The sequence below is a fragment of the Haliotis asinina genome, chromosome 11 (genome assembly GCF_037392515.1).
Source record: "Haliotis asinina isolate JCU_RB_2024 chromosome 11, JCU_Hal_asi_v2, whole genome shotgun sequence".
NCBI lineage: Eukaryota > Metazoa > Mollusca > Gastropoda > Lepetellida > Haliotidae > Haliotis > Haliotis asinina.
In genome coordinates, this window is record NC_090290.1 from 8,777,111 (window position 1) to 8,800,028 (window position 22,918).

Sequence of the window (22,918 nt, forward strand, 5' to 3'; positions counted from 1 at the left end):
AGTAGTGCTTAATACTGTAGTTCACCTTTTATCAAGATTTTGTCAAACTGTAATATTAATTTCTGATCTGTAACAGTTCTCACATGTTGTTTCGCAGAACTGTCACACTTATAGAGCACGTTGTTATCTCTCGAGATTTCAAAGCGTAGAATGCAGCGTTTATCGAAAATAGTTTGACTGCGGAAACAGTAAAGACAGTTTCCATGAAGTCTTCAAAATCAGTGACAAACATAGAGAATGTTCCTTTGTGGGCTCTTACTATATGCTACCGTGTTTCAGGCGAACGATTGACTTTGTATTGCACGTCTTTCAACATGCGTCCTGGGTAGGTTAGAATAACGACATAGTCAATCATACAATAGTGACAGGGAGACATGAACATGATGCACTCAGGATCATACAATGTCCTAATAATCCTATCACAGAGGTAGTTGTTTCTAGAGTAGCTCATAAATCGACATTTCTCATTAAAGGTCCAGGTTTGGGATTTGTGACCTACCCAGAAACCCTGGCACAACTTCCTCTTCCTCAGCTGTGGTCCTTCCTGTTCTTTCTGATGCTGCTGACAGTTGGCCTCGATTCACAGGTAATATCTACCTAAAGAAGTCTTTAACATTACAACCAGCTCAAATTCCGAAGGTAGAATATAATATAGTACAAATTAGTTGGACTGATATTAGTAAATATGTCGCTGAAATCAGCAAAGTGCACGATCGTCTTATGTTTCTTTCAGTTCTTGGGTGTTGAAGTTGTTGTCACTGCTCTGGTTGACCAGTATCCAAACCAGCTTGGCAAGAGGAGGGTCCTTGTAACCGGGGGATTCTGCCTCATCTCATTTCTTATTGGAATCATCTTCTGCACGCAGGTTGATATACACCTTATTTATACAATATCGTGACGGGGCTCATCGACTATGAGGCACATATGGCGAGCCACCTCCACCGTGTTGGGTGCTGGGTAACGCCAAGAGCTCATCAACATCCCCGTTGTGGACCCGGGGGCATATCTGGTCCACCAACTCGTTTGTCGTGGGTTGCGGCCCTGTGTCGGTGGAGGAAGGGATCCTGGTGGTTGAAGTTAACAGGAGCCTGGAACCGAGTTCCTGTTGTCTAACACACCACATTGGCCCTGACTTCACCTAGACGGGTGGTAGAACTGGCCCAGTTCTATCAATCGGCTGGTCACGCCATGCCCTCCGCATGGACACCATTCTTAATGCACATCTTGCATATTATTGTGCATTTGTGACATGAATGTTTATATTTGACATTATATATCATCTACTTGCCTAGACTCCTATCTATGTCAGAAGGCGGTGGCTTTACTGACCTCCAAGTTCTAATTGTCTTCAGAAATCTGTCATGGGCGGAACCAGCCTGATTTTTATTCTGTTTGACCACATTAGCTGCCTACACAAGTACCTTCTGGTTCTCGCAGTAAAAATAAGAGAAGGCATTTGGAGACAGATTCAGTCTCCTCATCTGATGATGAATCTCCTACAAATGTTAACTCATGGGCGCTTTTTTGAGTTGTTGAAGGCAGAGATGGTCTGCCTTTCAAAATAATTGAGTGAGCTAGTTAATATTTAACGTCACATCGGCAATATTGCAGCCATATAGTGACAAGAGCATTCTTAAAAAAGGAATCTATGTATATGATAAAAACCTGTCGATGACGGACAGTAAAACAACTAGAGTATCACAATAAGAAATAAACCTAGCGTGAAAAGCTAAAACTAATATCACTATTCAGACAATACAATATAAAAACAGGCTATACAGGTCACCAACAACTGAAGGTAGATCACCATACTAGGGGCCATGGGGACTTACAGTACTTCTGCTACCTGCATAGTCCCCAGCTGTATTTACATCATCCTCTCAGCTGCTGGTGATTGTACGCAAAATTAGCCACAAATTTACATGACAGAAATACTACGGCTAAGAAAAAATGGAAGATCAAATTTGACTTCAAATGTTTTGGGACTTACGTACCCTCTCAGGAGGACAATACTTTTACAGTGCTTTAACCCCCCTCGAGGATACAGCCACCAACACTCTAAGTTACTAATTCAAACTTCCAAGCATAAAATATTCATCTATTTACAATTCATTTAGCAAATTTAATTCTTTTAAAAATGCAATAATTAAATGAGAGCTAACATTCCTTCAAAGTTCGAGAATTAAAATATTTATCCCTTGTGATGGAATATTCAACAATTGATTCTTTCATCACAAGGGATACAAAACGGAGGATCTTTACATTTTGATAGATAATCGGGAGTATACCTCGTATGGCCAATGCGACAACGTCAATTACCTCCTCAAATTTGGACTGACAGCCCAAGTAAGTATAACCGATATAAGGTATTATTTCATGTAATTTATTTGTACCTACTTGGGTGTCCCACTTCTTCTGCATCAGATCGCTGATGTAAGTTCTAATGCTAGCTTTGTAATCAGAGTATGGAATAAGAAGTGGTATCACAGATTTGTTGAGTGCTGCCTTAGCAGCAAGATCGGCCATTGTGTTACCGGAAATGCCTACGTGGCTGGGTAACCAAAAGAAAACGATGTTGCTTTGGCCAGTAGCAACATTATTATACAATTCAATAATTTCAATTAAAAGTGGATCTTTACAAGAAATATTTTTGATGGCCTGAAGGCAAGAAAGAGAGTCGGAAACGATGATATACTGTTTATGTTTAGAGTGTTTTTGAATAGATTTAAGAGCTGTTAATATGGCGTTAATATTTAGTTTTTAATTGATTATATTCTTCTTCATATTGTAATTCATTAGTTTCTGATTTTTTAAATGAAGTTAATGTTAGGTCGACTTGAGGTCTAACCAACTGCCAGGAGGAGAAGAAAGAAGACGGGATGGAGCTATGTTTTCCAGCTCAATGCCGGCCGAAAAAAGAAATGGTTTAATTCTATGTCCTAGAGGCGGGACAAGAGAAGATTTATAAATCCTCATAAAGGGGATTGAAAACACAGTTATATGCAGGGTTAGATTCATTAGAGTATAATTTAGTAATGTACTGTAAAGCTAACTTTATACGGTGCTGCTCAAGAGATGGTTCATCAACCTCAACGTTGAGATTGTCAACGGGAGAAGTTCTAAATTACCCAAGACAAGGTCTAAGACCTTGGTGGTGGATAGAGTCTAGTAGTGATAAGTTGCTTTTGCAGGCTCCGCCATATATGAGGCACCCGTGGCGAGCCACCTCCTCGTGGTGGGTGCTGGGTAACGCCAAGATCTCGCCAACACCCCCGTAGTGGACCCGGGGGGATATTTGGTCCACCAACCCGTTTGCCGTGGGTTCCGGCCCTGTGTGGGTGGAGGAGGGGATCCTGGTGGTTGAGGACATGGGAGCAGGACCAGTGTTCCTAATGCTCAATACACCACTTTGGCCCTGACTTTACCTAGACGGGCGGTTGAATGGGCCCGGTTCAACCAATCGGCTGGTCATGCCAAGCCCTGTGCATAGATAATATGTATTTGCACAAAATTTGATTTGGAATTGTTTAAACTTTAGTCTTGGCACCCTTTGTTCAGAATATTATTTGACTTGAATTTTGTTTACATGAATTCTTCCTAGAGTCTTATGCCCAGAAAGCGGTGGCTCATGGGCCAATCTGGTGGAAGAATTAATCTTTTGGTTTTTCTGCTGGAGTACATCATCTGAGTATCCTTGGTGGTGCAAGTCGGAGACCCACTTGTGTTTACCATTGTCCTTTGTGATACTCCGTGGTGGGGAGCTTGGATGATGAAAGATATATACTACCTATGGAATACCAAAGCCCCCAAAAACGCAATAAACGTCAACTTGACAACGATAATGACGACCAACGACCTTCCAACTCAATCGACTATTGGCCACGATTTTTAGTTCTAGAAACTGTAGACAAGACGCCACTGAAACTTAACCCTTTTGCCATTTCCAAGGGTATACATGGCATTGCAGGTGAGGTTTAAAACGTTAGACGCTTGCGTTCAGGCTCTCTGTTGGTTGAATGCAGCAGAAAACAGCAAGCAAAGAACCTCATGTCAGCAGAAGCATTTGTTGGAATTCCCGTCTCCATCACTGCTCACAGGACTCTGAATACCAGTAAAGGCATAATCAGAGACCGAGATGGATTGTTTGCTGATATGTCAGAGTTAGATATTGCCTCTGAGATGAAAGATCAGGGAGTGATTTTTGTTAAAAGATTCACGATCCGCAGAAACAATGAAACGGTCCAAACAAATACTTATCTGTTCTCCTTCTCATCGCCAAATCCTCCAAAGTCTGTTAAAGCAGGTTACTGTACGTAGTATTTCAGTTGACGCGTACATCCCAAATCCTTTGAGATGTTTAGATGTCAAAGGTATGGGCACGGTGTTAACACTTGTACGAAGCCCCTAACATACACCCACTGTAGTGAGAATACTCATGTCACAGAAGACTGTAACAGTGACCATAAAAAGTGTACAAATTGTTCGGGAAATCATTTGTCTTTCGCCAAAGAGTGTCCAGTCTGGAAAAAACAAATGGAAATCAATAAAATTAAATTCACCCAGAACGTCAGCTTTTCTGACGCCAAAAAACTTGTGGAATCTGCACCACATACTGAATCATTTGCATCAGTTGTCAGAACTCCTGTATATACCTCAAAAGTAACTACCTTGTTGACACATTGCCAGACAGATTTGCCGTGGGTTAAAACAAATAATGCTCAGTTTGTTCCACCCGAACAGTCTACGTAAACCTTGACATCTTCTGTCAACACTCAGGTGGTATTTAAAGCCGAGTCACAGTCCTGTAGTCAGACTTCATCTGTATCTGGAGAACGATCTCTTGAAGACATGGACGTGTCAGAAAACTTCCATCCCAGGGCACATAGCTTGTCGCCCTCGAAAAAGGTGAGGGGTAGATCCCCTATCACCAAAAATATAGTTTATTCCAATAATATTGTACAGTGGAACGGCAGACGATTGACGACTAATTTACATGAATTACAGCTATTAGTCCAAGATTTTACACCTTCAACGTTATGTATCCACGAGACATATTTAAAACAAGCAGATACATTTGTCCTTCGTCATTTTAATTCATATGATTGTTTTTCACCTCCGGGTGATTGGGCCCCTGGCGGATCATCCATTCTAGTGAGACAAAAGGTTATGCAAAGCCCTGTTCCACTTATTACTAATATGCAGGCTGTTGCAGTGAGAATTACTTTACATGTAGCGTTTACATTATGTTCTCTTTATATTTCACCGTCTTTGACGTTTGCCAAAACCGATCTTCAAGCTCTATGTGATCAGCTCCCGAAGCCCTGTATTATAATGGGAGATTTAAATGGGCACAACCCACTCTGGGGTAGTGTAACTACAATCACTAAAGGTAAATTGTTTATAGGACTTTTGTTCTGATAATGATTTATGTATTTATAATGATGGTTCCAACACGTATTTACACCCTGGTACAGGGACCTATTCTGCTCTTGACTTGTCATTGACAAATTCAGAACTACTAAATGAATTTGAATGGTCAGTCCACGATGACCTGTGTAGAAGTGACCACTGTCCTACTGTATTAAAATCTGTAACTCTCTCCGATGTTCCTCCATCATCAAGACGAAATTTTAAAAAGGCTAACTGGGCTTTATATGAAACACTGTGTGCTGAAAAACTTAAACCTGAACGTTTTATTGACGTTCCAGATGCTATTAAATGCTTTTCTGATCAACTGAACTCCATAGCTGATGAGTGTATACCAAATTCCTCTGCAGTTCCACACATAAGAAAACCATGGTTCAACGATGAGTGCAAACAAACTAGGAAGGCAAGGAAAAAAGCAGAACATTATTTCCGTCGCCATCCCATGGTGCATAATTTAAATAAATTGAAAATTTTAAATACTAAAGCACGGCGTACTTTTAAACTCAACAAACGCCAATCTTGGCAAAATTATGTATCCAAAATAAATTCTCGGACACCCATGTCCAAGGTATGGAACATGGTCCAGAAAATAAAAGGTAAAGGTACTAAATCTAATGTCCATCATCTTAAACATGGAGATCAATTGCTTACTGATAAATCAATTATTGTTAATAAACTAGGTGAAACCCTTGCTAATCACTCTTCCTCTTCAAATTATGTACCAAAATTCCAGCAATATCAAAAACAACAAGAAAAGAAAACTATTAATTTCAATTCTGATAATGGGGAAGATTATAATGAAACGTTTTCTATTCATGAACACCATACTGCTCTTGATCAAGCTCATGACACTACTACTGGAGCTGATAACATACATTATCAACTCCTGAAGCACTTACCAGAATCTTGCCTAAAAACTCTTCTCAATATTTTTGATGATATTTGGACATCGGGTAACTTTCCTCCTTCATGGCGTGACGCCATAGTAGTACCCATACCTAAACCTGGACGTGATCATACTGATCCATCCAATTATCGGCCGATTTCGTTAACTAGCTGTGTTTGCAAGGTCATGGAATGCATGATAAATAATCGACTAGTTTGGTACTTGGGTGAGTGAGTGAGTGAGTTAATATTTAACGTCACATCGGCAATATTTCAGCCATATTGTGACGAGAACATTTAACAAAGAAGAGGATTATATGTATATTATAAAATCTGTCGGCGAAGGACAGTAAAAGAACTAGAATATCACAATTTAAATTAAAACTAGCGTGGAAAGATAAAACTAATATCACTATTCGGACAATACAACATAAAATCCGGCTATAGATTGCCAACAACTGAAGGTAGATCACCATACTAGGGGCCATGGGGACTTACAGTACCTTTGCTACCTGCATGGACCCTAGTTGGATTTACATCATCCCCTCAGCTGTTAGCAATTTAGTCCCATCTAGCCAAATATTAAAAATACACATATGCTACGATTAAAAACACTGGAAGTTTAAACGTACAGGAAATGTGTAGGGACTTACGTACCCTCTCAGGAAGACAATAATTTTACAGTACTTCAACCCCCTTTGAGGGTACAGCCACTAACAATTCAAGTTACTAATCTAAACTACCATGAATTAAAATGCAGCTATGTACAGAATATAATAATCAAAATTCAGTGATGAAATCAATTTCTTTTAAAAAGCCAAGAATTAAATGAGAACTTACGGTGTTAAAAAGGTCCTTAATTGTTTTTACATTGAAATATTTGTCCCTTATGATGGAGAATTCAACACAGTCAAGCAGGATATGCTTGACCGTGGTTCTCTCATCACAAGGGATGCAAAACGGAGGATCCTCACCTTTCAATAGGTATGAATGAGTATATCTAGTGTGGCCAATGCGACATCGTCGTAAAATAACCTCTTCAAATCTGGACTGACAACCCAAGTGGGTATAACCAATGTAAGGTTTTATCTCATGTAATTTATTTATACCCAATTGGGTGTCCCACTTCCCCTGCATCAGATCACGGATATAAGATCTAATGTTAGCTTTATAATCAGTGTATGGAATAAGAAGTGGTGTCACAGATTTGTTGAGTGCCGCCTTGGCAGCAAGATCGGCCATTGCGTTACCAGAAATGCCCACGTGGCTGGGTAACCATGTCGTATTGGCCAGTAGCAAGAGTATTATACAATTCAATAATTTCAATTAAAAGTGGGTGTTTACAAGAAATATTTTTAATAGCCTGAAGGCAAGAAAGAGAATCGGAATAGATTATATATTGTTTACGTTTAGGGTGTCTTTGAATATATTTAAGAGCTGTTAATATGGCGTTAGCTTCAGCTATAAAAATAGAACTATTATCTGGTAATCTAGAAGATATTGTTCTGGATCCAATGACAGTGGCACAAGCCACTGCGCCACCGTCCTTGGATCCATCTGTATATAAGTTAATCAGCGTAGTTTGATCTCCTCCCCATTTAGAATTTGAAACAACTTTTAACAAATCTAGTGCCTTCAGACAGTTGGCCTAAATAGATGTAATATGCGGCAAAAACGTCAAGTGGGAGTCGAAAATAAGACCCAGAAACTTGGCCTCCTTTACAACTTTGATAGGTGTCTTGTGTACATACAGTTCAGGGTCTTTATGCGGTTTGTATTTGCGGCAAACATGTATGCAGTTAGTTTTGGACTTTTGAAATTTAAAGCCATTTTCTAAACACCATTTATTTATTTCATAACATAACTGCAGTTACCGTTCAATGGTACGCATATTTTTACCGCGACAAGAAATATTAAAATCATCCACGAAAAGTGATCCGTCAAGTGAATCGTTTAAAACCTTGGATAAACTATTGATCTTAATACTAAACAATGTGACAGACAATATACTACCCTGTGGGACACTCTGATCCTGACTATAATGGTCAGACGGGGTAGAACCCACGCCTGTCATTTAAAAAGTTGGATATAAGCTGAGGCAAACGGCCTCGTAATCCAAAATCATGTAAATCTTTTAAAATCCCATGTTTCCATGTTGTGTCATATGCTTTTTCTAAATCGAAAAAGATTGACACTGCGTGTTGTTTAGTAATTAAGGCATTCTTAACAAAAGACTCCAAACGCACCAAATGATCGATAGTACTTCTGTTTTTTTATGGAAACCACACTGTATATCTGTTATTAGGTTATTGGTTTCCAAGTACCCAACAAGTCGATTATTTATAATGCATTCCGTGGTCTTTCAAACGCAGGTAGTTAGTGCAATGGGCCTATAATTGGAAGGATCAGTATGATCACGTGCAGGTTTAGGAATGGGAACAATTATAGCATCTCGCCAAGACGAGGGAAAGTTTCCAGACGTCCAAATATTATTTATTTTGTTTGAAGATACGTCGTGCTTTTGCATGTAATATTTTGAATGTGTTCAAATTATGGACCATAGGGTGGCAACGGAAATAATGCTCGACCTTTTTCCGTGCCTTCCTAGCCTATTTGCAGTCGTTGTTGAACCATGGTTTTCGTATGTGTGGAATCGTAGAGGACTTTGGAATCCAGTCATCGGCTATTTTGTTCAGTTCATCAGAAAAGAGTTGGACGGGGTCTGGAACTCCCATAAACAGTTCTGTTGGATGAAACTGATTCAAACAAAAGCCAGTCAGCTTTCGTAAAGTTCCTTCCCGACAATGGAGGGACGTCAGATGGACATATAGCTTTAAGAATAGTTGGAAAATGGTCACTTCCACACAAGTCGTCATGGGCTGCTCATTCAAACTCACCCAGCAGAGTAGAGTCAGTAATTGTTAAGTCAAGGGAAGAATATGTTCCTGTAGCAGGATGTAAATAAGTGTTGGAATCATCATTAAAGAGACAGATATTGTTGGCAGAAATAAAATGTTCTAGTATGTTACCTTTGCTGTTTGTATGTGTAAGCACAATGTGAAAACAATGTGCATCGTTACACGGACAATAACAACTTGTAGATGGGTATTTAGAGGAACAGGACTGTGAATGATGCCCTGTCTCACTGATATTGAAAGACCTCCAGTTGCTTTCGGCCCAGGAGGAGAAAAGCAGTGATATGGAGTGTACTGTCGTATATCAATTTGATCGTTTTCTTTAAAATATGTTTCTTGTAAACAAAATGCTGGTGGCTTAAAATCTTGTATAAGTAAATGTATGTCATTAAAATTGTTCTCCAGTCCTCTACAATTCCATTGAATAATGGCATTGGAAGTGTTCATGGAGGCTTAACTGGAGATCCTGACTGGGAGGAGTGTTCACTCCCATGAATTGGTTGTGAAGGAGGAACGTCTATCTGAAGAGGTTCATATGAGATATGAACCTGAACAGATGTAAAAACTTGAGTGGGCGTCTCCACGTAAGTGAGCGCCTTTCGTCTTTTCTGTACTTATTTTTTTCTTTTCTAGTTATATTTGCATCATCGGTACGTGTACTTTCCATGGAGTGAGATGGTATATCACGAGTAGGAGAGTCTGTTTGTGAAGTGGTTGATTTCAGATTACTTTTCTGAGATATGTCAGAGCGCTGGTGCAGTACAGTCTGGTCATCCTTGACCCAGGAGATGTCGGTCTGACATGACACAGAGACTGTCTTACAAACTCTAGTGGAGGATGCAATTGCTGCTGAATATATTTTTACATGTGTTTGAGCAGTAGATGGTACAAGTTTTTTTTGCTTTTTGGTAGGTTATGTTGTGTGTGTGCTTAATTCTTAAGATTTGGGCTTCAAATTCAAACGATGGACAGGATTTAGAAGACGCCATGTGATCTCAATTGCAGTTAGCACATTTGAGGTCATTTGTGCACTCAGAGCTATCATGACTCCAGTGCAACGACAGCATACTACCATCTTGCTACGGCAGAACTTAGCACCATGACCAAACTTTTAACACTTAAAACATGTGATGAAATATCCAGTCTTTAGTGATTTAGGTATTACAGGTTGAGAAACAGTGAAAATATACTTCTTGGTTTTAACAAAGGCATCATATTGTGCTTTTCTGGGAAAACGTTTTACATGTATGACTCCTTGAGATTTTAATTCAACAGCAATTTCCTCCTCGCTCATATCAGAAAGACAGCGAGCAACATCTCTGACAATGCCTCTGCTCGTGTTCAGTGTCTTGTGCACTGAAAAAACAACGGGAGTATTAACAAATAGTTGTAAGCCCAAAAGATTGACTGATTGTTGTTTCCTTAAACACTCCACTAGTAAGGCACCAGTCCGTAGTCGTGTGACATTCTTAACATCTCCACAGACACCTCTAATGCCCAGTGAGATAGCAAACGGGTTAAGTTTTAAAGGACTTCCACCAACTGATGCAATTGTGATAAACCGTGGCCGAGAAGCAGAAATCTCTGGAGCAACAATTTTAATGACCTTCAGCTATTAATACAAGATCTAAAACCATCAGCCAATTGCCTACAGGAAACTTTCCTTAAACCGACAGATAATTTTGACTTAAAATATTATAATATCATACCATCACTTTTCTCCTCCAGGTGATAAAGCTACAGGAGGATCTTCTGTTATAGTGAGGCAGGGCGTCACTCACAGTCCTGTTCCACTCAATACCCGCCTCCAGGCTGTGCCTGTGCGATTAACCCCGAATATTGCTTTTACTCTGTGCTCTTTATATGTTCCACCTTCGTTTTGTCTCCGACAGGTTGATCTTCAAGCAACATATGACCAGCTACCGAAGCCTTGTGTCATCATGGGAGATTTGGGGTAGTACTTAGAGGAGTTTTTTCTCAAACAATGATTCATGCATTTTGAATGGTGGTTCTCACACTTATCTTCATTCAGGAACTTGTCAGTTGTGGATTCCATTTTACTGAGTGAAGTTGAGTGGTCAGTTCAGGATGACTTGTGCGAAAGTGACCACTTCCCTACTGTACTAGCATCTGTGTCTCCAACTGACGTCCCTCCATCATTCACATGGAATTTCACTAAGGGGGTATTTACATGTAACTCTGTGTACAAATAAACTCAAACCTGATGTTATTGATACAACTGATCCCATAGAAGTTTTCTCTGCTGAAAATAGCTAAAGATTGTATTCCGAAGTCCTCTCCAAATCCTCACATACGTAAACCATGGTTTACAGCTGACTGCAAACAAGATGGAATTGGCATGGAAATAGGCAGAACAATATTTCCGTCTCGATCCACTAGTCCATAATCTAAATAGATATAAGATTCTAAATGCTAAAGCCCGGCGTAAATTTAAACAAAATAAACGTTGGTCTTGGCAAAATTATCTTTCGCGGATAAATTCACGAACACCGATGTCAAAGGCATGGACCATGATCCATACAATTAAAGGTAAGAGAAACAAATCAAGCATACACCATCTCAAATCTGGAGATCAATTGTTAAGTGATCACTCTGATATCGCAAATAAACTGGGTGAAACACTTGCAAAACATTCTTCCTCATCCTACTATGTACCTGAATTTCAAAAATCCAAAAAAGTGCAGGAGAAGAATTACATACATTTTCATTCGGACAATGGGGAAGATTATGACGAACTCTTTTCTCTCCATGAGCTTTTTAAGGCTTTTGAACAACCTCATAACACTGCTACAGGAGCCGATTGTGTACATTATCAACTCCTGAAGCACTTACCCGAATCATCTTTAGAGACACTGTTGAATATCTTTGATGACATTTGGACACCTGGTAAATTTCCTGCATCCTGGCGTGATGCCATAATTCTTCCCATACCCAAAATCTGGCCGTGATCATACTGATCCATCTAGTTATAGACCTATTTCTCTGACTAGCTGCGTTTCCAAAAACATGGAACGCGTGGTCAGTAATAGATTAACATGGTGCCGTGAATCGAATAATTTAATCACAGATAGTCAATGTGTTATTCGTGAAAATCGCAGGGCTACTGGCCGCCTGTCTCAATTTATATCAGACTTTTTAACCGACAGGCAATTTCAAGTCCGAGTGGGTTCTACACTTTCTGATCATTATACTCAGGATCAGGGTGTCCCACAAGGCAGTATCCTGTCTATCACTTCATCTAGCATTAAAATCAATAGTTTATCCAAGGTTTTAAATGATTCAGTTGACAGATCCCTTTTTGTGGATGATTTTAATATATTTGTCGTGGTACAAATATGCATACTATTGAACGACAATTACAACTTTGTTTTATGATTAATAAATGGTGTTTGGAAAATTGATTTAAATTTTCAAAATCAAAAGCAAATTGGATCCATTCTAGCAGACAGTATAAACCTCATACAGATCCGCAATTATATTTAGATGACACACCTATTAAAGTTGTTAAAGAAGCAAAATTACTGGCATTAATCTTTCGACCTCACATGAAATACCTCACATGAAATAAATGCCTGAAGGTCCTTGATGTGCTCAGCGTTGTTTCGAACACGAAGTGGGGAGGGGATCAGAAAACCCTCCTCCACCTGTACCGAGCGCTTATACGATCCAAACTTGATTATGGCTCCACTGTATATGGTGAAGCCTGTAAAAACAACCTAAAATTATTGGATTCTGTCCACCACCAAGGCCTAAGACTTTGTCTTGGGTCCTTTCGAACTTCCCCTATTGACAGTATCTATGTCGAGGCCGATGAGCCTTTTCTTACCCAACGGCGTGTACAATTATCCTTATAGTATCTCACATAACTATATTCTCATGCGTCTAACCCTGTATTTATGAGGACCTCCACAATAAAAAGTCTTCTCTTGTTCGGCCGCTTGGGATAAGAATTAGACCATTCATTTCCGCTGCTGGCATTGAGCTGGAAAATATATCATCTTCCCGTTTGCTTTCTTCTCCTCCTTGGCAGCTGGTGAGGCCACGAATTGACATAACACTAACACAGTTTAAGAAGTCAGAAACTAATGAATTACAGTACAGACAATTATATACTCAACTAAAAAGTAACTATAATACATACAGACCCCTTATTTACACATGGATAAACGGATGGTGAAACGGTTGCTTGTGCCACTGTCATTGGATCTACTCGATTACCCAATAACACCTCTATTTTCACAGCAGAAGCTAATGCCATATTAACATCGTAAATAATTCATAATCTTTTCAGATTCTCTTTCATGTCTTCAGGCCATTAAAAATCTTTCTTGTAAACATCCAATTTTAATAGAGATTGTCGAATTGTATAATTCTCTTGCTACTGGCCAATGTGATATCGTCCTTTGTTGGTTACCCAGCCATGTTGGTATTTCTTGGAATTCAATGACTGATCTTGCTGCCAAGGCAGCACTCAACAAATCCGTGACACCACTTCTTATTCCATACTCAGGTTACAAAGCTACCATTAGATCTTACATGATCTTAGATCCGTGATCTGATGCAGACGAAGTGGCACGCTCAAGTGTGTATGAACAAACTACATGAAATTACACCTTATATTGGTTACACCTACTTGGGTTACACCTACTATGCGACATTGGCGCATTGGCCATACTCGTTATACTCACAAATATCTGTTAAAAGGTGAAGATCCTTGCATCCCCTGTGATGACAGAGTCACAGTCAAACATCTCCTGCTTGAGATGTTAAGGATCTTTCTAATACTGTTAATTATCATTTAATTATTGAATTCGTAAAATAAATTGATTTAATTAATGATCCATGCAGGTAGCAAAGGCACTGTAAGTGTGCATAGTCCCCGGTATGGTGATCTATTATCAGCTGATGGCGATATATAGCCCATTTGTAGATTCTTTTGTCCAAACTGATTTTCCTCCTTTTAAGATATCTGCTAGCTCGTGTTAACTCTTATCTAGAGTTTTACTTTCTTCCGTCGACAGGATTTATCTATCATATGTCTATCGTATAAATTTAGAATTAGTTTTAGTCACGATATGGTTGAAATATTGCCGATGTGACTTTAAATCTTAACTCACTCACTCACTCACTCATCCACTGTGTGTTCCGCAAATTACACTCATGTGTGGAAATGAAACATGGGTACATGGCGCGTCTAAATAGAGTGACAGTACAATGGCAGTATGATATATTGGTCACGTACACCCTTTCTATACACCGTGTGGCAAATTTGTTACCCTAAAGATCTTTTAAATAAGCTTATCCAGAAACAACAACATTTAGCCTTCGGCAGAATGAAACTCAGGTTTCTGAGATACGATCCACCAGTTAAGCATGAAGACACATTACCAGCCAGTCCTTGTACCCATTAATGTCGAGCGCAAATTCCAAACTTAAACATAGTTTGGTATGACGCGGTTTGGAATCGCTCCATGTAAATCAACATCATATGGCGTTATGTTACCATCCAACATCAAAATGCACGCTATCGTTCAATGAATACTTCTGGCACAATGCAGTGTACACTCGCAATGCATAAATGTATTTCAGGGAGGACCGTACATGTTTCAACTGATAGACTGGTATCTATTTTCCCTGGGACCAATGGTGATATGTACACTGGAGTGTGTTGCCGTGGCCTGGATCTATGGTATGTATATCGGGAGACAATCATGATATGTAGACTTTCGGTCATGAATGTATATCTTCGCCAAAACCGTTTAATAGGTAGTTCAAGGAAAGTTAGATACCTATGACGCCATTGATTGAGTGTTTGAACTTTAAGGTCAGGTCTGTAGTAGGTCTGTTTAGCACAACGACCTTGATTGAACGTAAAAGCTGTGTGACCTACTTTGTCCAGATGGGTTTGAAATTTAAGGTCATCAGGCACATGGGTGTCCGACGTTGGCACTGACCTGGACCCCCTTCCTCAAAGCTACTGTAGCGCTGAGGTGATTGTAACTCCCGTACTTTAACATAGACGTACCACTGTCGTAGTGCTTCTATGCATGAGGCCTTGGACTGGTTAACTGAGTCGAAAATAATGTTATAGTCTTTAGCGTAGCGTGAGGTTATAAATGAAAAAAATGAACTAATATAATTACCCTGTGTATCTCTGATTTTCCAACATATCACAGTATGTTTATACCCATCGCACCCGTTCTTAGGGTGCTTTTTAAAAAAAACAACAACACTCACTGGGTATATGCCGTAATTATATCTAAAATGGATAAGAATTACCCAAACTGCTTGACGACAGGCCATTATCACGCCCGTTGTTAGGTGACGTCAGAAGCTGTGGAAGTTAAATCGCCTAGGGCTCGTTTGAACTTGAGCTCACATATATGGCTCAAATTCGCCACATGTACTTGTGCCATTATGCACTTTCTTGCCTTTGCCAACCATAACAACCGTGCCATAAATTTACAACATACAGCAATGAAAATATCGACTGGAAGTCTAACGTTGTTGAGCACTAAAAACAATGTCGGCTGGCAGTATGGGCAAAAGTCAAGGTCGAATGTCGTCACTCTCAATAGTGACGTCATCTGTGTTGTTCTATAACGTGACTATAATTGTAAAATGTGTGTCAGTGGCCTCCGTCGTTTGTTGTTAGCTGTAAATGCTTCTAAACCGATGCCGTTGTTTTTGTTTTAATAAAAAGAAAAAACGCTATTTTTCAGGCCATTACAATTTGCAGTAGCCCTAGGTCTTTTCTAATGCCCTCTTCTGCAAATGGTAATGCCCTGCAAAATAGCGTTGCCCTTATAGTATATATCTCTGAATGACTTTGATTAACCAATCACAATTCAGGATTTACTGAAGTGACATTAAAATGTTAACGTATGTCATATCGAGTTGGATTTAGAGATTGGAAATAATTAGATTTTTAGGACTGAATTACATGATATGTTGCTATTGTTTTACTGTACATCGTAACAGGTATTTACAATATATAATAGGTTTATTGTCGTGACTATATGGCAGAAATATTGCCGTGTGATATTAAATTGTAATTCTTACTGTCCTTCGTCAACAGATTAATATAATATACATATATTCCATTTCAGTGTTAAATGTTCCCGTCATGTGGTTGATATATTGTGACGTTCTATACTAACTCACTCACTTAAATTGTAATTCACTCACTCACTTACGTAGATGTATACAGTGTGATTGCTGATATCGTATGCTGTAACCATGTTAAGATTACGAACAAAGACTATGTCATGGATAGTTTGTTGCACATGAAACGTGGAGACACAGTCGCTCACAATAATCTTCAGTCATATGAATGTTGGTTGAGTACAGCATGGTGCTGATTTACAAACAACTGGCGTTACACTTGGACAGCCTCGCAGTGCAAGCGGGATCGTCGTGGACGTCGTGCTGACCAAGTGGAACTCCGTCCCCATATCTATCTATCTATATAAACACTAGGGAGGATATGGGTTAAACTCTTACAACAGATACAGAACATTATTTACGTAAAACATGTTTATAACCACACGTGATGCACTAGATAGTAGGGGATTTTTTATTTTTGTTCCCTGACATATATTTATCTAATTGCAATGTGGATTTTATGATTCGTAAGATATACGATGTCGTCATGTCGTCTCATGTCGTCATAGCAAACGACTGCAGATTACCTGTACGTCAGGCAGCACTATTTTATTATTAGAGGTTAAGGTGTGACAAGTGAAAGAAATAATACTGCTGCCAGCGACTCATATGTCTGTTACCTCATCTTCAGATGATACACAGATGTATCCGGGGTAATAATATGCCTGTTTTGACTGTTAGCGCAATGAGCATTCACCTCGAGACAGGAGTACGGCGCAATATGAATGCAAATATTGTATTATTTATTATTCGATTCATTAATGTTAATAAAATGTAGACCTGCGTTTGGCACCCTCTAACGACCTGCTAGTAAATGATCCATTGCAATATATATAGGTGATATTTACAAACACGTTTAACAATCGTAAAACTAAATGCTTGTATACTTATTTGCGTCGTAGATTACCCTATTCTGGGTGCCGCGCGTTTTATTGTTTACAGATGTAAACAGCATATACCCAGTCTCTATTGTAGCGTTGCCTCCGGTCGAAAGTCGAACCAATGCGGTTTGGTTTTCCTCATGCTGCATCAACGTTGCGAGCTACGCTTACAGTGGTGGCTGCGTGTGTATGTCTGGCAATTCTAGATGGAGATTGAGCCCCAAAGTGATTGTGCACCGGTAGTATCAGTCATTCAAATGGCAGATCAAAACTGGATCCTATATCGCTAAGTAGAGATGCATGAAATATGCACATGAAAAAAAAAATACAAACTCTACTGTTAAAGGTGATGGTTTTACTTACTGACACTATCTTATGTTTCTGTCAGGTATACGGCGGATTAGTAGCGACGCTGAGATGATGTTTGGGAAGCAGCTGGCGATGCCTGTCAAGATCCTGTGGGCTTTTGTGACACCAACAATTCTAGTGGTAAGTACAATTACGTTCCTTGGAGGGATGATGTGCCATGCATACTCTATCATTATGTGCAATCTTCGTCGAAATGTATAGAAATGACAAATACAATTGCCTCTACAATTTCTGTGAATGGGACCTAATCAGATAACAGGTCACTCGAGACTTCTGGCACTCATGTCTACAGCAGTAGTCCTTCTTAGCTCAGGAACAAACCCGATTTAGCTGAGTTTAGATAAAATCTTATGCTTGTTTGTTTACTGAAGCGCTTACTGGTGATCGAGGTTGTTGATTTTTCACCAATGAAACTAAACCCATTTGCCATTTCCAAAGCTATATCTGGGATTAGTGGTGAGGTAAACAACGTCACACGTCTCCGTAGTGGTTCGCGTCTTATGGAGTGTGCACGGAGACAGCACTCTCTCAATTTGCTATCAATCAAAACATTTGCAAATATTGAGGTTGCTGTGTCTGTGCACAGGACTCTTGTGTACAGAACTCTTGTCAAGGCATTGTTTGTGACAGGGCTCGTTGCCTAGCTGACATGTCTGAGGATGAAATATCTACCTAGTTTAAAGTCAAACGTTTCACAGTACAGAAAGATGGTGTTATCATTATCACCAATACATACTTAATTACTTTTGCGAGTCCCTTCCTGATTCCATCAAAGCCGGCAATTTTAACATCGGAATGAAGGTGTATGACCCAACTCAACTCCGATGTTACAAATGTCAAAAGTTTGGACATGGTTCCAACTCATGTCGGAAGTCTCTCGTCTGTCATCGTTATGGAGACTACCACCATGGCACTGACTGCCAGGACCTCAGTAGTATATACAACGGGGGTACTGGACCACCCATATAACCCATGGAATAAAAAACTATCCTTCCCTCACTCATATTAATTTATACCCCCATAACACAACTGGCACTGAGTAGCCACTTCCTCGTGGAGGGTGCTGGGTAACGCTGAGAGCTGTTCACTCCCGTTGTGGTCCCGGGTGGATATTTGGTCCACCAGGGGTTGTGGCCTTGTTGGCAGGGGAAGGGATCCTGATGGCTCATGGCAACAGGGGCCTGTTGCCTAATACACCACTTAATCCCTGACTTCACCTAGACAGGTGGTTGAATGGGCCCGGTTCAACCAGTTGGTTGGTCACGCCAAGCCCTGAACATTACATTATGTAATGTTAAAAATTTGAAAACTGAATCTTTCTAAGTCTTGGCGAATTTTTTAACCTTCTTCATTTCAACTATACACTTTCACGATTTTGCCTAGAGTCGTAGGAGACTGAACCACTTTGCTCCTTTTGCCCAACACACCACTTCGGCCCTTACTTCACCTAGACGGGGGGTAAAACTGGCCCAGTTCTATCAATCGGCTGGTCACACCAAGCCCTGAGCTGCAACTGTGTAATGCTCACAATTTATGAAATTGTTATTTTAATGTTTCATGTTTGGTCCTGTCTTGAGACTGTTATTTCAAATGTTTCATGATATGTATGTTTTTGCCTAGAGTTGTATGCACAGAAGGCAGTTGTGCATAGGCCAATTTGGTGGAATGATTACACTTTTAATTTTTCTCCTGCAGTATGTCATCCAGATATCCTTGGTGCTGCAAGCTGGAGATCCGTTTGTTTTTAGCATTGTCCTTGTGATATTTGGTGGTGGGTGGGGAGCTCGGATGATGAAACAATTGTTTACCAAACTCCCTCAAAAAAGGCCAAACAACAACTTGACAATGACAGTGAAGAGAATGAAACCACAGAACACTGGCAATGTTTCCTTGTTTTTGACACTGTTGACAAGCTTCCTCAATTTGATCCTTTCATTATTTCTAAGGGGATATATGACATTGCAGGCAACATTAAGAACACCAAACGCTTACGTTCGGACACTTTACTTTACACTTCGGCAAACGAAGACAGCAGGCCTCGAACCTATTGACACTGCAAACTTTCGCTGGCATTCCTGTTTCAGTAACTGCCCATAGAACCTTGAACACTTCTAAGGGCATCATAAGAGACAGAGACCGTTTGTTAGCTGACATGTCAGAGCTGGACATTATCCGAAAAGAAAGATCAAGGTGTGACATATGTCAGTTGATTTACTACCCAGAAAAACAATGAACTGATGAACACAAACACTTACCTTTTTTCATTCTCATCTCCACGTCTCCCTTAGTCTGTTAAAGTGGGTTACTGTAATATCGCAGTTGCAGTCTATATCCCAAATCCATTGAGGTGTTTTTGATGCCAAAAATAAGGTCATGGAGTTACCACCTGTGCACAGCCAGTGACATGTGCTCATTGTAGCGAGACATCTCATGTAACAGGAGACTGCACTTGCACTTTCAAAAAATGCACAAATTGTTCAGGCAAGTATTCATCATTTTAAAAAGAATATAAAATATGTTAAAAGCAAATGGAAATAAACAAAGTAAAAATCACTCAAAACGTTAGCTTTGCTGATGCTAAAAAGATTGTGGAATCAACAATACCTAATGCAACTTATACATCAGTCGTCAGATTACCTTCTGAAACCATGACTAAAGTTTCCACTTCATCGCTTGTGTGTCAAACAGACCTGGCTTGGGTTAAAACTGATAACCCGAAACTTCTGATAATCCCCAATCAATCTACCAAAAAGATAATGTCTTCCAAACGTATAGTACAATGGAACTGTAGAGGATTGAAGACTAATTATACAGAGTTACATTTATTAGTCAGAGATCTGGCAACATCATCGTTCTGTCTGCAGGAAACTCATCTGAAACAGACAGATACTTTTAATTTACGTCAGTACGATGCATGTAATAGCCATGAACCACTTACAACTAATCTCCAAGCAGTTGCAGTGAGACTTTACACTTCATGTTGTCCTCAAATTATGCTCACTCTATGCTCCACCTTCTTCAACACAGCACCGGACTGATCTCCAAGCTGTCTATGATCAACTTCCGAAACCAGGCATTATAATGGGTGATATTAATGGACACAATCCAATCTGGGGTGGTACAAATACTAACACTACAGGTAAAATACTGGAAGATTTTATCTCAAATAATGGCCCCTGCATTTTTAATGATGATTCAAGCATTTATCTACATCTTGCAACCGGCGCCTACTCTTCTCTAGATTTGTCTCTTGCAGACTCTAATCTACTTAATGAATTTGACTGGCCAGTTCGCAACGACCTCTGTTGAAGTGATCACTTTCCAATGACATTATCTTCTGCGAACTGGTCATCATTTTAAACTCAATATTGCTGATCCTATTCATGTATTTTCTGACGTTTTAAATGTAATTGCTGATGAGTGCATACCAAGATCCTCTACAACTCCACATGTACGGAAGCCATAGTTTACGACAGACTGTAAAAATGCTAGAAAAGCAAGGAAAAAGGCAGAGAAATATTTCCGCCATCACCCAACTGTCCATAACCTAAACAGATATAAAATACTAAATGCAAAGGCGTGTCGTACCTTTAAACAAACTAAGCGACAGTCTTGGAGGAACTATATCTCCAAAATTAATTAACGCACGTCAGTGTCCAAAGTAAGGAACATGGTTCAAAGAATTAAAGGCAAAGGTTCAAAATCTTCAGTTCACCATCTCAAACATGGTGATAATTTAATTACTGACAAATGTCAAATTGTCAAACATTCGTCATCGGCAAATTACGTCCCTGTCTTTCAGAGATATCAGAAACAACAGAGGAAAACAAAAGTTAATTTTTATTCAGATAACGGTGAGGACTATAATGAAGTGTTTTCATTACATGAGCTATATATTGCTCTTGAGCAAGCTCATGACGCAGCAGCGGGTGATGACAATATTCACTATCAGCTGCTGAAACACTTGCCTGAACCATGTCTTGTCACATTTTTAGAGTGAGTCAGTGAGTGAGTTAATATTTAACGTCACATTGGCAATATTTCAGCCATATCGTGACGGGAACATACCATTCAAATTGAATATATGAGTATTGTAAAAATCTATCGACAAAGGATAGTAAAACAACTAGAATATCGCAGAATAGAATGTACAACTAGTGGCTATACCTAAAACAGTCGATCTATACTGGACAATACAATATAAAACTGGGCTATAGATTGCTAACATGTGAAGGTAGATCACCATACTAGGGACCATGGGGACTTACAGTACTTTTGCTACTTGCATTGACCCTAGCTGGATTTACATCATCCCCTCAGCCTTCAGCAATTTGGGAAATCTAGCCATACAATAAAAAGACACTTATTCTACGATTACAAACCTGGAAATTTAGAATTTCCTTTGAATGTGTGTGAACTTTCAATATAGGAGGACAATAATTGTACGATACTTCAACCCCACTTCGAGGATAAAGCCACTTACAAGCACAGTTACTAGTTAAACCTTCAAATAATATAATATTTATCGATTTACAGTTCATTTAATAATTCTAATTCTCTTAAAATGCAATGATTCAAATAGAACTTGTGTTATTAAAAGGATCCTTCATGGAATACTCAACACAGTCAAGCAGGACATGCTTGACTGTTATTCTTTCATCACAAGGGAAACAAAAACGGAGCATCATCAGTTTTAAGCAAATATTTATGTGTATAACTTGTGTGCCCAATACGACATTATCGTAAACTAACCTCTTCAGATCTGGACTGACAGAACAAGTAGGTGTAACCAATATACAGCTTTCTTTCATGTAATTTGAAAAGCTTGCTATAAATTCAGGCAAACGACCGAAATCAAAACAAACCGAAATCAAGTCAATCTCTCAAAATGCCGTATTTCCAGGTTTTGTCAAATGCTTTTTCGAGATCAAAAAAGATAGACACAGCATGTTGTTTATTAATTAGTGGGTTTTTAACAAATGATTCCAGTCGCACTAAGTGATCGACAGTACTTTTGTTTTTACGGACACTACATTCTATATCTGATTATTTATCGAGTGTGCCATGGTCTTGCAAACACAGCTTGTTAATAAAATCGGATGATAATTTTATGGATCCGAATGATCACGTCCAGGTTTAGGTATTGGTACTACTATAGCAACACGCCATGAAGAAGGAAATTTCCCAGAATTCCAACTATCATGAAATATATACAAGAGCGTCCCTAAATAGGAGTTGATAATGTATGTTATCAGG

General features: G+C 39.4%; 1 protein-coding gene across 1 annotated transcript in view; it reads left to right on the forward strand.

The window, feature by feature from the left end:
- Positions 1–22,918, forward strand: part of LOC137256483 (sodium-dependent proline transporter-like) — a 66,012-nt gene that overhangs the window by 40,137 nt on the left and 2,957 nt on the right. Inside the window, exons 8-11 of the mRNA XM_067794320.1 lie at positions 474–586; positions 734–865; positions 14,838–14,937; positions 17,682–17,782. Coding sequence (XP_067650421.1) covers positions 474–586; positions 734–865; positions 14,838–14,937; positions 17,682–17,782 — 446 coding nt within the window. The remainder of the gene's footprint in view (positions 1–473; positions 587–733; positions 866–14,837; positions 14,938–17,681; positions 17,783–22,918) is intronic.